The following is a 12410-nucleotide window of genomic DNA, read 5'->3' as shown; positions in this document are numbered from 1 at the left end:
ATGCCATTTTCGGCATATGTTATCCTACCGCAGAAATCAAGCTTCAGATCCTCTAATCCACCCACCTTGTGTCCTACGCTGCACTATTAATTCTCCACGGCCAGCTGAATCACATTCAGACAGCTGGCCGCAGAAGTCACCCTATAAAACTAAATCATAAACGCAAGGCATATCTTCAGCACTGCCGCTTGCCTGCTAGCATTAATCAATTAGATAACTAAATATACAAAAGATGAACCCCCACGAAACTATAACCAGCCTGACCGGATCAAAGATTACCAAATATATGAAATTAATAAATTTACCTTTCCAATTGAACGAAAACTTTTACCAAATCATTCAAGAACCTCAAAACATTCCAAAACAAAAGTAAACTGCAAAATCAGTCCACTGGCTCAAAAACAGTCAAAGTTACCTGAAGATGCTCGATAAGCTGATTTAAATTGGATTAAATCAGATATCAACAAGAGTTTCAAATTTAACTAGTTGATATTACTTGATCATTACAAACTTAAGAAATGCTCGCAGGTACATGAAAAACTAGAATTCATTTTTCAAATCTTGTTTGGATCACCTAGATGAATGCAACTAATTTCCCCACATATTTTGAAGCTTCCTCCAAAGTTGGTGCTTTGATTTCAGGAAAGTAGCACCTAGTGAGTAACAATATACCATGCTACACGAGTAAATTCCATATAATACCATAACCAAGCAATGCAAAATCAGAATTGGGACTTGTCAACGCTGTCAAAATAAGGATGATCCATTGCTGCTTTCGCTGATATTCTCTCCGCTGGATCGTATTTAAGCATCTTCTACAATAACCAAACATAGTTAGCTATTTGCCTCCAAATTTTGTAAGTAATACAGAGGTAAATCAATTAAAAGGCTTCACAAGCATGGAATAACTGTTTACATACAAGACAAACATTTTTTTCATGTGTTATATATTGTTATGAAATTATTTAATGTCATGATCATGGTGTATGACTTGATATTGACATAAATGATTTCAAGAAATTCCATTCCTCTAAGAATGAAAATTTTGATTTCAAGTGAGCTCACTGAGGGAAAAAACGCACTATAAATTTCATGTTCTCATGCAAGCTCCTCTTCTACAATAACGTCCATAATCTTTTAAAGAAACTTTCTCTTTACTGTTTTTATCGCTGTTTCTTTTTAAACTTTTCTAATTTGATATATCACCACGATTGAGGTTTTTATAAAAGCCACACAACCCTTTTTCAGGCAGATCCTGCATTACCTTTTACACTGTTTGCAAAAAGCTTACATAGAGGAAACAGAAATTAAAAGAAGAAAAGGCAACCAAAATTACTCATTTTAGTTTCCTCGTTGCTTGTGCATATCCATATGCATACACGCAAAAAGATCGATAGCCAGATAAAATGACCCGTATGTTTTTCAGCGTATCATAGGATAAAATGCTTTCAATCACTCAAACTATGGTTCTAATCCCACTATAAAATCTCTTTGAAGTGACATTCCAAGTGAATTCTAATTTGCATAAAATTGAAGTTTCATGGGACTTCACTTGTTAGCAGATTAGTGGAAGTTTATAAAAGAATGAGGGTGATGAGGAAGGAGAGGACATACGGATAGAAGATCAACTCCATCAGAAGAAAGGGAAGGAACAACACGTGCCAAGTTCTGAGGCTCCCACCGTGGATACTCGTGCCAATCCTTTAGAGATGTAACCCCAGGCCACTGCTTCTCAGTTGGGGTGCCCAGCAACCTTTGTGTTTTCGTTTATGGAAAATAATTAAAGAAATGGAACTTAGTAATAAGTAAACATGCGGCTGCGAGAGACAAAGGAAGAAACAAACAAACCTGAAAATGTGAAGCAATTGCTGGAACTCGGAATCGCCGGGGAACAATGCTTGCCTTCTAACCATTTCAGCGAAGATGCATCCAACGGACCACATGTCTACGGCGGTGGAGTAGTGAGTGGAGCCAAGCAAAACCTCCGGAGCCCTGTACCAGAGTGTGACAATTTCATGAGTGTAGCTCTTGAGAGGAACAGTGAAAGCACGGCCAAGGCCCAGATCTGCAATTTTAAGGATGCCCTTGTCCTTGTCCAGAAGAAGATTCTGGGGCTTTAGATCGCGGTGGAGGACGCCGTGGCTATGGCAGTGGGCGACGCCTTTGCAAAGCTGGAAGAGAAAGGACTGAATGAGGGAGGAAGGGAGGGGCCTTGGGTTGGAACCCTTGCGATGGGAATCTATGAACTTCTTGAGATCGGTGTCAAGGTACTCGAAGACCAAGTAGAGATTGGCCTTGGAACTGCCGTTCTTGTTGGTGTCGACGTGTTCGACGCAGAGGAGGCGGACAACGTAGAGGGACTGGGAGAGCATCTGAAGGAGGGAGACCTCTCGGAGAGCGGTGGGAGGGATGCCCTCCTCGTCCATCTCAAGACGGGTCTTCTTAAGGGCCACCAATTGGCCGCTCGCCTTGTCTTTGGCCTTGTAAACCTTGCCGTAGGTACCCTCCCCTACCTTCTCCAGTTTGTCGTATTTCTCCATTTTGATTTTTTTTTTTCTTTCTTTCTAATATGTTATTTACCGCAGGCTCTTCACTTTTGAGTCTTGACCTCGTTTGAATTTCAAACTTTATAGAGAGGGAAGGAAGCAAAGAAAGAGAGGGAAGACGCTTTTCTATTTGCTTTGAATTTCAAACTAAATAAAGGTCCGTTTGTTTGGTAAAAAAATTATTTTTGCTTTTGTCTTTGCTTTGAATTTCAAACTATATTAAGGCCCGTTTGTATGGTAAAAATTATTTTTTTTTTCTTTTTTCTATTTGTTTAGGAGATAATTGATTAGTTAACAAAAATAGCAATTTACTGGTAAATGTAAAATAAGATTTTCTTTTTTTGAAAATTGCTAGAAAAGAATTGTTTATGAATAAAATTATTTATCAAACTCTTAAGTATAATTCTATTTAAAATAAATATTGGATATAATTTTTTTAAAATTCGGACTTAATTTAACTTGATCTAAAACATTATTATTTAATTTAATTAAAAATGTTAAAATATTAATATTAAAAGTCTTTTAATATTTTATTTTAAATATTTCTATTATATATATATATCATGAAACATATGTATTTTTAATATTTTAATAATTAAAATTACTATTTTAAATATTATATATTAATAAAAATATTATTTTAATAAGTGATATTATTTTAAATATTTTAAAATATTAATATAAATAAAATATCAATTAGTTTTAAAAAATATAAATTATAAAAAATTAAAATAAAATAATTTGCAATCTGATTTATCATTCAACCCAATTACCAAATATATGTTGGGCATATGTCAATTGAGGAAGCAATTTCAATTTAAAGGTCAAAGTCTAGCAACTGAGTTAAATAATCCATTTGATTATGCGAAGGAAGAGATGAGAACAGGAACGGATTTACATATGTAATTGTTAGAGGCAATTGTCCACATTAAAGTATCAAAACTTTTTAGATTTATTATAAAACAATCTCAAAAATTTTGAAAATTTTAAGCTTTGCCCTCACTAAATTTTTTTTTATCATATTTGTCCACGTTGAATTGAGGATCATGAAAAAAACATTTTATTGTTTATTTAGTAATTGAACATTTATACTTTGGGCGATAAATAATTTTATTATAATATATATTAATTTTGAAGAAAAATAAATAAGATAACATATAAACTGAAAATTAATAAGAACAAAAAATAAAAAATGATATTTAACTAACATAGATTTATGTTTATATTTTTGCTTTTATTATATATAAAACATATTGTTTTCATTGTATAAGAGAAAATATTTACTTGTTGTTCTTCATATTATAATAAATAAGAAATGAAAGTAAATAATAAAATTAAAATATCTGCTTTTATTTTTTCAAATATTATATGTATATTTAAGAATTCTATAAGTAATTTATTTAAACAAATATATATACATATTTATATATTTATGTGTCTGTATGTGCATGTATCGAAACATAATTTATCTATGATATAACAGTATTTAGGTTACATTCGTTAATAATCATATAATTATTTTTAGCTATGTAAATATTATATCCATGGTATAAAAAGTTGTATTTTATAGAAAAAAAATTATTTACATGTCAATTTATTTAGAATTTTTTATATTAATTTGTTTTTCAATAAAAATTTTAATAAATTGAATTAAAATGCTGCCACCACTAATAAAAACTTATGTATCCATCCTTGGATGAGAGCAATACCAGGCTCATTGTGCAGTCGATGCAATCACATAAGTCGTGCTTAAGTAATTTTTTTTTTTTTATACTCAAATTATGATAATTAACCCAAAATCATAATAATCATAAATTTTACAGTAAAAAATGTATCAACAAAAATCTTAATTGTCACCTTTTATCATTAACCTCAAAATCATTACAATTATAATCTCACAATAATTACCCGATTTGAAAAAAAGAACCAAAAAAACCAAATTTGAAATCCAAATATTTATGTCGCTAACCACTTAAAATCTTGTGTTTGTTGGCTTGGTGTAGCTCACTTAGTCAACATCACTGTCAAGCTAACCACTTAAAATCTTGTGTTTGTTGGCTTGGTGTAGCTCACTTAGTCAACATCACTGTCAACTTTTCTTTCATCGAAAACTCTGTAGTAACTGATTAACATTCATGGTTGTGACAAAGGATATTAAAACCTAGACTAAAATTGGCTACCGTGACATAAAGGGGCTTGGGCAGGTGGTGGCAAGAGAGGTATTGCATCTACAAATGGGTTTTCTTTTTGTTGTTGCCAGAGAAAAAGCTTACGGATTTTCATGGTAGATTGAATGGAAGCAGATTGAATGGTGAAAATAGTTTAATTTCTTTTTGAAAAAGATCTTCTCTTGTTTAGGGAAGAAAATCATTGTTGGTAGAGCGCGGACAGAGGCGAAATTTAAAATATATATATAAAAACTTCAAAATTTTTCATAAAAATAAAATTTGAAAAAGAAAACTCACAAAAATTTAAAAATCTGAAAAAATCTAAAATTTTCTAAAAATTTTGAAAATTAAAAAAATAATAAAATATGAAAAATGAAAAATTTTCAAATTTTCAAATTTTCAAAAAATTACCCTAAATACTGAAAAATTTTAAAAAATGAAAAAAAATGAAAAATTAAAAAATATAAATTAAAAAAAAAAAGAAGAAAAGTCTGGAACCATTAAAAATCAAAAAATAAAAAAATTTTAAAAATTCGAGAAAAACTTAAAAATTCATAAAAATTCAAAAAAAAAATCTAAAAAGCTAAACAATCCTAAAAATTTCAAAAGATATTGAAAATTAAAATGTTCTAAAAAAATTGAAAATGTAATATTAAAAAATTTTCAAAGTTTTTTCTTTTCAGAATTTTTTGTTTTTTGGTTTTTAATTTTTGGAGTTTTAGGAATTTTTTAAAATTTTAAAATTTTTTATATTTTAAGGATTTTTTTAATTTTCAACTTTTTAATATTTTTAAAAATTTTTAGATTTTTCTAGATATTTTGAGTTTTTTTTTTATATTTTAGATTTTTGGGATTTTCATTTTTTGAGTTTTGTTTATTTTTTATTTTTAAAATTTTTTGAAATTATTTTTCAAAATTTTAAATTTTTTATATTTAAATTTTTTGAATTTATTGGATTTTTAGATAATTTTTTATTTTTTAGATTTTTTTGAAAATTTTAATTATTTTGAAAATTCTTTTTTTAGATTTTTTATGGTTTTTTCAATTTCGTTAAATTTTTTAGATTTTTGAAATTTTTTTGGTTTTTTTTTTTTAAATTTTAATTTTTTTTGTGAGGTTTTAAAATTTTATTGTAATGTTGATGTGGCAATTGATACTGCGGTAATGATTAGATTTTTTGACACGTATCAGTATTTTATTTGATATTAATACTATATTAGCAAGTTAATTAATGACATTAATCAAAATTACTAAAGTGAATGATAAAATGAAAGTTCAAATACTCAAGTATTTAATTGTGAATTTTATTTTTTAAAATACCAAACTGATAAAAATTGTATAGTACAAGAACTAAATGAGTATTTAACCCTAAACAAAATGATGAAAGAGGGTTTGGAAACATACTTGAGAGGTTGATACCAAGGGAAGGATATTTAGACCAAACAGAAGAAAGAACCACAAAGAGGAGACCACAACACAAACAAGGAATCTATGTTTCAAACCCATAAAATGAAAGACTTTGATACCTTTTTTTTTTTTTTTTCATTATGTATCCTTAATCATGGTTATAATAAATTTGTTATTGAGTCATCATTATGATTTCTTGCTTAACATTAAACCACTTTACTTTATAACATTGCAACTCTAGATACAAAATTGATTCACAATGGTTCTTCTATAGTAAGGGTCAGGATAGCATAGCAAACAAGTGAAACTAAATATCATAACAATTAAATTCAAAAACCTACTCATTAAACATAAAAATATGGAGTTGCCATAAATATTTTTTATTTAGATGTGATTGGCCACTTAAGTAAATCTATTATTTTTAAGATTACCTTAAACTTAAATTAAGGGTTTTTTTAAAAAATAGTTTTCAATTTATATAAACAAAACTAGATTTGAGAGTCGGTTACATATAATAAAGATTTTAGCGCCTCACAACACCCAAAATTGATATTGAATTAATCTTATGTTATCTTGTTTAAGCCTTAAAAACTAGTTTTTATTTCTTTTTTATTTTAATTTTAATATTTAAATATTGAAAAAAAATCTTTAAGTTTTTATTAAAAAAAATTTTCTCATCTTAAAAGTATTTAAGAAAAACACATTGTTCCCTTAAAGATGCTCCGTCGTTAAGTTTATTAAATATCTTATGTCAAAGAATAATTATTCCACTTTTATTTTTTTACAAACAATTTCATACAAAAATACTATAAAAATATTAAAGAAAAATATCATGAAAGTATCATGCAAAAATAACATAAAAAATCTTACAAAAATATCATGAAAAAATCATGCAATAATATCATAATAAACATCATACAAATATATCATAAAAATATGCAATAATATCATAATAAACATCATGCAAAAATATCATCATGTAATAATATCATATAAAATCATGTAATAATATCATAATAAAAACATGCAATAATATCATAAAAACAATCATGCAAAATTATCATAAAAATCATATAAAACAATCATACAAAATTATCATAAAAATCATATAAAAATATCATAAAATGCAAAAAAATAAAAAATTGAGTAACATAAATGTTGACTTAAAAACCTTTTTTTTAATTTTAATATTTTCTTTCTTTCTTTTTTTCATTATTCCTAGTAAACAATACCAAATCAAATTTAAATAAAATTAAGTAATTAGATATTGAATAAAAAAACAAAATAAATTAAAATAAATAAAATAAAACAAAAAATAAAATAAGAAATTATTAGAAAAAAAAAAGAAAAACTTTGCAAAACGAGTCAGGTCATGTGTGGAGCGATAAGTAAGTCATTAATCTTCATAACGTTGTCATTTTATACAACTTTAAAAGTCATAAATATTTTTCTTTCTATAGTTTCTTTTTTCTCTTTCTCTCTCTAACTAAAAATTTCTCTAACTTCTCATTAAATCTTTTGCTAGAAAGCATAAACTTTTCCAAATGTTGGCAATATTCCTAGATTTTGCTGAAAAAAAAAATCAATGGTCCTAAAAAACTTTACCCCAAACCCATAAATCATTGCAAATTCTAGAAAACGACCATTGTGAATCCTTCTAACCATCACATACCTCACCAAACAGTTCAAATCAACTATCGAAAAAGTTAAAAATTCAACCCAGATTCAAAAAAATCTTAAAATCCTAGAAACCCAAAAATAAAAAAAATCCCCAAACAACTTTCTCAATACTTCTTGAAATCACTAGAACAATCCTCAAGCAAATTCCAAGAATAAACTAACCTAAAAAACTTTTCTAAAAATTTTTTTGGACCAAAAAAATTTCTCAAATTCACAAACTAGTTTTTTTAAAGTTATTCTATTTGCTTGTGTATTGCTGATTATTGCCTATTGATTTTTGCTTGATTTCTCATCATTGTATAAGGGTTCAAATCCCAAATTGAGTAGGAAAATCGCAATAAAACTTAATATATCATAATTTTGTCAAGATTTTTTTGAAGATTTTTTCCTTTGTCAATAGCTGGATGCTCAAGTATTTCTAAAACCAATTGAATCCTTAAATTCTTAATTTTTACAAAATAAAAAAAAATTAGATTCCTTTTCATAATCTAAATCTAAATTTTCTATTTTTTTCTTTTTTTAATCAAATAACAAAAGTGGAAAATAAAAAAAATTAAAAATAAATGAAAAAATATAATGAAAACATAAATAAATAAATAAAAATCATGTTTGGCCATTTGATTTAGGCTTAAAATCCAACATTATGACTAATGCTTGATTGAACAATTTCACAATCCATTATCAAAATAAAATTCAAAACCCATTGAATATTGAGAAAATTTCCTAAAAAAATGAGATCTCTACAGTTACCCCTCTTTACACATTTTTGTGAAATATGAATTATACAAAGATAAAAGACATCTATTTTGTCTAGGTTGAGAAATAATATTAAGAAAAATAAAAAAGGCTCTTCCACAACAAAGGCTTTGAAACTTTGAAAATTTTGAAATCGAATAGCTCTTCCTTAGCAAAAGTTTTGAAACTTTAATAATTCAAAACAGAAAAACTCCTCATCAACAAAGGCATTGAAACTTTTTAAAAAAATCGTAACCAAAAGGTTCCTCCTTAATGAGGCATTGAAATTTTAAAAATTACAACTATAAAGCTCTTTCTTAATTGAGGCATTGAAACTTTTTTTTTTTAAATATCGCAACCAAAAAGCTTTTCATCCACAAAGGTATTGAAAGTTCAAAAATTTTACAACCAAAAAGATTCTCCTTAACAAAGGCATTGAAACTTTAGAAATTCAAAATCAAAAAGCTCCTCATTATTAAAGGCTTTGAAACTTTAAAAAAATTACAATCAAAATTCTTATTTTTTGAAAAGATTTCTTTCATTTTAACATTTGTCACCCAATCTTATGTGTGAAAATCATCTTCAAACAAATTAAAAATTCTCAAAATCATATCAACTTTAAAAATATAATTTTATCTTTTTTCATCTTCAATGCATATACAATGAACGCAGAATGCAAAATGCAATGCCATGAAAAATCTCCAATCTCAGTTTTAAAATCTAATCTTTCCATTTTTATCTTCCAAACAGGTGCAATGAATGTAGTGTAATGTAATGCAATATATAATGCAAATAATGCAATGAATGCCATATTTTATTTCTTCACTTATGGTAAATAAAAAAGGTTCTCAAAGCTCTTTTCATATTCTCTCATCATTCAATTCCTCAACATTTATACTTTTCAACATGGGTTATCAAGCTTTACCAAATGGTCTTATCAATTTCATCATCAAAATCTAAGAATTAATTTAAATCAAATCCCAAAATTTCATTCTAAATCACAAAGGATTGATATATTTCAAGTTTTCCTTATCATTCTTTGTTACTCTTACTATTCTTAAACTTCTTTTCAAGGCAATGTGGAGATCTTTATGAATTTTCATTCATTTATTAATCATTAGTACAATAACACAACAAGCACAATGCAATCATAGATTTCTTCAATCAAAATTAAAAGAATTTAGGCAAGGTAAAATGAAGAAAAGTTATTCATTGAAAGAAATAAATTAAGTAAACAAAAGGAAAATCATTAATCTTAATATTTGAATAGTTATCAATATGCAAGTAATGAATATTCCAACAATTTTAAATAAACTAATCCAAAATTCTTTCTCAAAACTCTTTCTATCAATAATCTTGATCATGTTAAGCTTTATTAGACTAAACTTTGCCCTTATGTGGTGAGATCTTCAAATGATGCTGTTTTATCCTTTCATCTAAGCCTTTTTTTTAGGTTTTCAACTTAAATGCCCCTTTTTGACTCATTGTTTTTTTTTTTTTTTTAGTTTTCACTTTGAGTCTTCTTTTTTTTTTCTTTTTTTTTTTTTCATTCTTTTTTTTTTCAAGTAAAACATTTCTTCACGGCATCAAAATTTATCAAATTTGGTAATTCACTACCATTCATCTCTATCAAAATTAATACATCATCAAAAAAAGCTTTTTTCACTACATATGGACCTTTCTAATTTGGCTTCCATTTTTATCGATTTATTATGATGGTTTGGAAGAATTTTTTTAGAACCAATTATCTTTCTCGAAACTATCAAGGTGAACTCTCTTGTCATGTGCTCACATCATTCTTTTTTGGTACAACTTACCATGATACAACATCATAAGCTTTTTCTCTTTTATGAGATTGAATTGTTCATAGCATTCTCTAACCTAATCAGCTTCTTCTAGCTCAACTTCCATTAGAACACTCAAAAAAAGAATCTTTACTTTAATTGGAAATACAACTTCCATCCTATAAACTAGTGAAAATTTAGTACCTTTAATGGATGCATGCACTAATGTTCTATAAGCATGCAAGGTAAAAGGTAACTTCTCATACCAATCCTTGTAAGTATCAATCATTTTCTCTAATATCTTTTTAATATTCTTGTTAGTAGCTTTTACAACCTCATTTATATTTGGTTGATAAGGTGTTGAATTATGATGCTTAATCTTGAACTAAGCACAAACCTTACTCATAATTTTATTGTTCAAATTCTTAGCATTATTGAAGATAATTATTTCTAGAGGCCCATATTGGCATATTATTTTATTTTTTACGAATTTGCACACTATTGTTTATTCACACTAGCATAAGAATCTGGTTTTACCCATTTGGTAAAATAATTTATCATTACAAAGATAAATTGATACCCATTTAAAGCCTTTGGAGTAATAAATCCAATCATAACCATGCCCCACCTTGAGAATAACCATAGCAAATTAGTTGGAGGAAAATTAATCTTATATGCATAAATCTAACATTTGTGGTATTTTCATGCATAGTTGATGCAATCACTTGCCATTGACAGCCAGTAATATTCTATCTTCATTATTTGTTTGGCCATCATATGACCATTTGCATGGGCTTCACAGATTCTATCATGCATGTCTTTAAGTATTCTTTTTGCTTTTGTGGCATTTATACATCTTAAAAACACTTGGTTTCAACATGTTTTGTATAATAATTCTCCATAAAAAAGAATCCCACAGTTATTCTTCAAATGATTCTTTTATAATTTTCTATTGCATGCTTGGGATACTATTAATACTTGATATATTGCATAATATCATGGTCCTAAGGTTGCCCATCAACTTCTTATTCAACATTTAAACTATGTGTTGGCAGGTTTTTTAATTTCAATTTGATAGGTTGGATTTCAAAGTTCACATCCTCTTTTATCATAGTAGCTAGAGTAGCCATTAGCAATATGACTTTTGTTTTTGGCAAGTGCTCAAAAATGAATCTTCTTAAATTGCTAAATCAATTCAAAAATGTATTTTTGATATCAAACTAGCTTTAAGTCTCTTATCTTCATTCTCTTTGCAGTTGATAAATTACCAAAGGTGAGTCTCTATACACTTTTGATACTTTAATTTTTTTTTTAGTTGTTTGCAAACCTATAACACATGCTCTATACTTGACTATATTATTTATGAAATTGAACTTCAATCTAGCTATGATTGGGTAATAATTATCATCCCAAGATATCAAGATTGCCCTAATTCTATGTCTTTATCGAATAATATTTTCCATGATTTTTAGGTGGATTTTTCCTCTTCAACAACCATTAAGTTTTCATCAAGAAAATCAAGCTTCATTGGCTCATAATCATTTGTAGCTTGGTCAGCCAAGAATTCAACTATCACACTTCCTTTGATCGTTTTCTAGGTCATATAGACTATCATATTCGCAAAGCATGGCTTGCCATTTAGCTAGTTTTCCTGATAGTGAAGGCTTCAAAAATGTACTTGAGAGGATCTAGTTTTGCAACAAGCTAAGCTATATAATACAACATATACTAGTTGAATCTTCTAGTTATTTAAGTAGTGCATAACACATTTTCTCTAAAGGCATATATCTAGACTCAAAGTCAGTAAATTTTTTACTCAAGTAATAGATGGCATGTTTTTTTTTTACCTGTCTCATCATGTTGCCCTAATACACATTCCATGAAATTCTCATTCACCACCAAATACAATATCAAAAGTTTTTTACCTGTCTCATCATGTACAACACTATCGTGCTTAATAAGTATTTTTTGATTTTTTTGAAAGCCATTTAACATTCTTCATTATATTCACCAGAGTAATTTTTGTGAAGTAATTTGAAAAAGGGATCACATTTCAAAGTAAGTTGAGAAAATGAAGTGAGTAATGTAGT

At 27.5% G+C, this 12410-nt stretch overlaps 1 protein-coding gene across 2 annotated transcripts; it reads right to left on the bottom strand.

Moving 5' to 3' along the window:
- Positions 1–287: 287 nt before the first annotated feature.
- LOC111316067 (cyclin-dependent kinase B1-2) lies at positions 288–2584 on the bottom strand. Of its 2 annotated transcripts, none has more exons than XM_022918084.2 (3): positions 1849–2584; positions 1615–1753; positions 288–812 (listed from the first exon to the last, which is right to left on the bottom strand). In XM_022918084.2, exons 1-3 carry the CDS (start codon positions 2538–2540, stop codon positions 723–725), a joined length of 921 nt encoding a protein of 306 aa, XP_022773819.2. In that variant the 5' UTR covers positions 2541–2584; the 3' UTR covers positions 288–722. The 2 variants fall into 2 exon arrangements, with proteins under 2 accessions (XP_022773819.2, XP_022773818.2); XM_022918083.2 differs by having other exon boundaries at positions 288–815; positions 1849–2581.
- Between the last annotated feature and the right edge of the window lie 9826 nt (positions 2585–12410).

Source organism: Durio zibethinus, chromosome 24 (assembly GCF_047325235.1).
Source record: "Durio zibethinus cultivar Kanyao isolate XHJ-2024 chromosome 24, ASM4732523v1, whole genome shotgun sequence".
Taxonomy (NCBI): Eukaryota; Viridiplantae; Streptophyta; class Magnoliopsida; order Malvales; family Malvaceae; genus Durio; species Durio zibethinus.
The sequence above is the reverse complement of the archived record's forward strand: the minus strand, read 5'-3'. Positions and strand labels throughout refer to the sequence as shown.

Excerpts from the sequence above, each read along its gene's own strand:
- LOC111316067 (XM_022918083.2), bottom strand. The coding sequence starts at position 2,540 with ATGGAGAAATACGACAAACTGGAGAAGGTAGGGGAGGGTACCTACGGC. Across the intron at positions 1,754-1,848 it reads CAATTGCTTCACATTTTCAG|GTTGCTGGGCACCCCAACTG; the intron begins GTTTGTTTGTTT and ends GAAAACACAAAG. Across the intron at positions 816-1,614 it reads ATGGAGTTGATCTTCTATCC|AAGATGCTTAAATACGATCC; the intron begins GTATGTCCTCTC and ends TGGTTATTGTAG.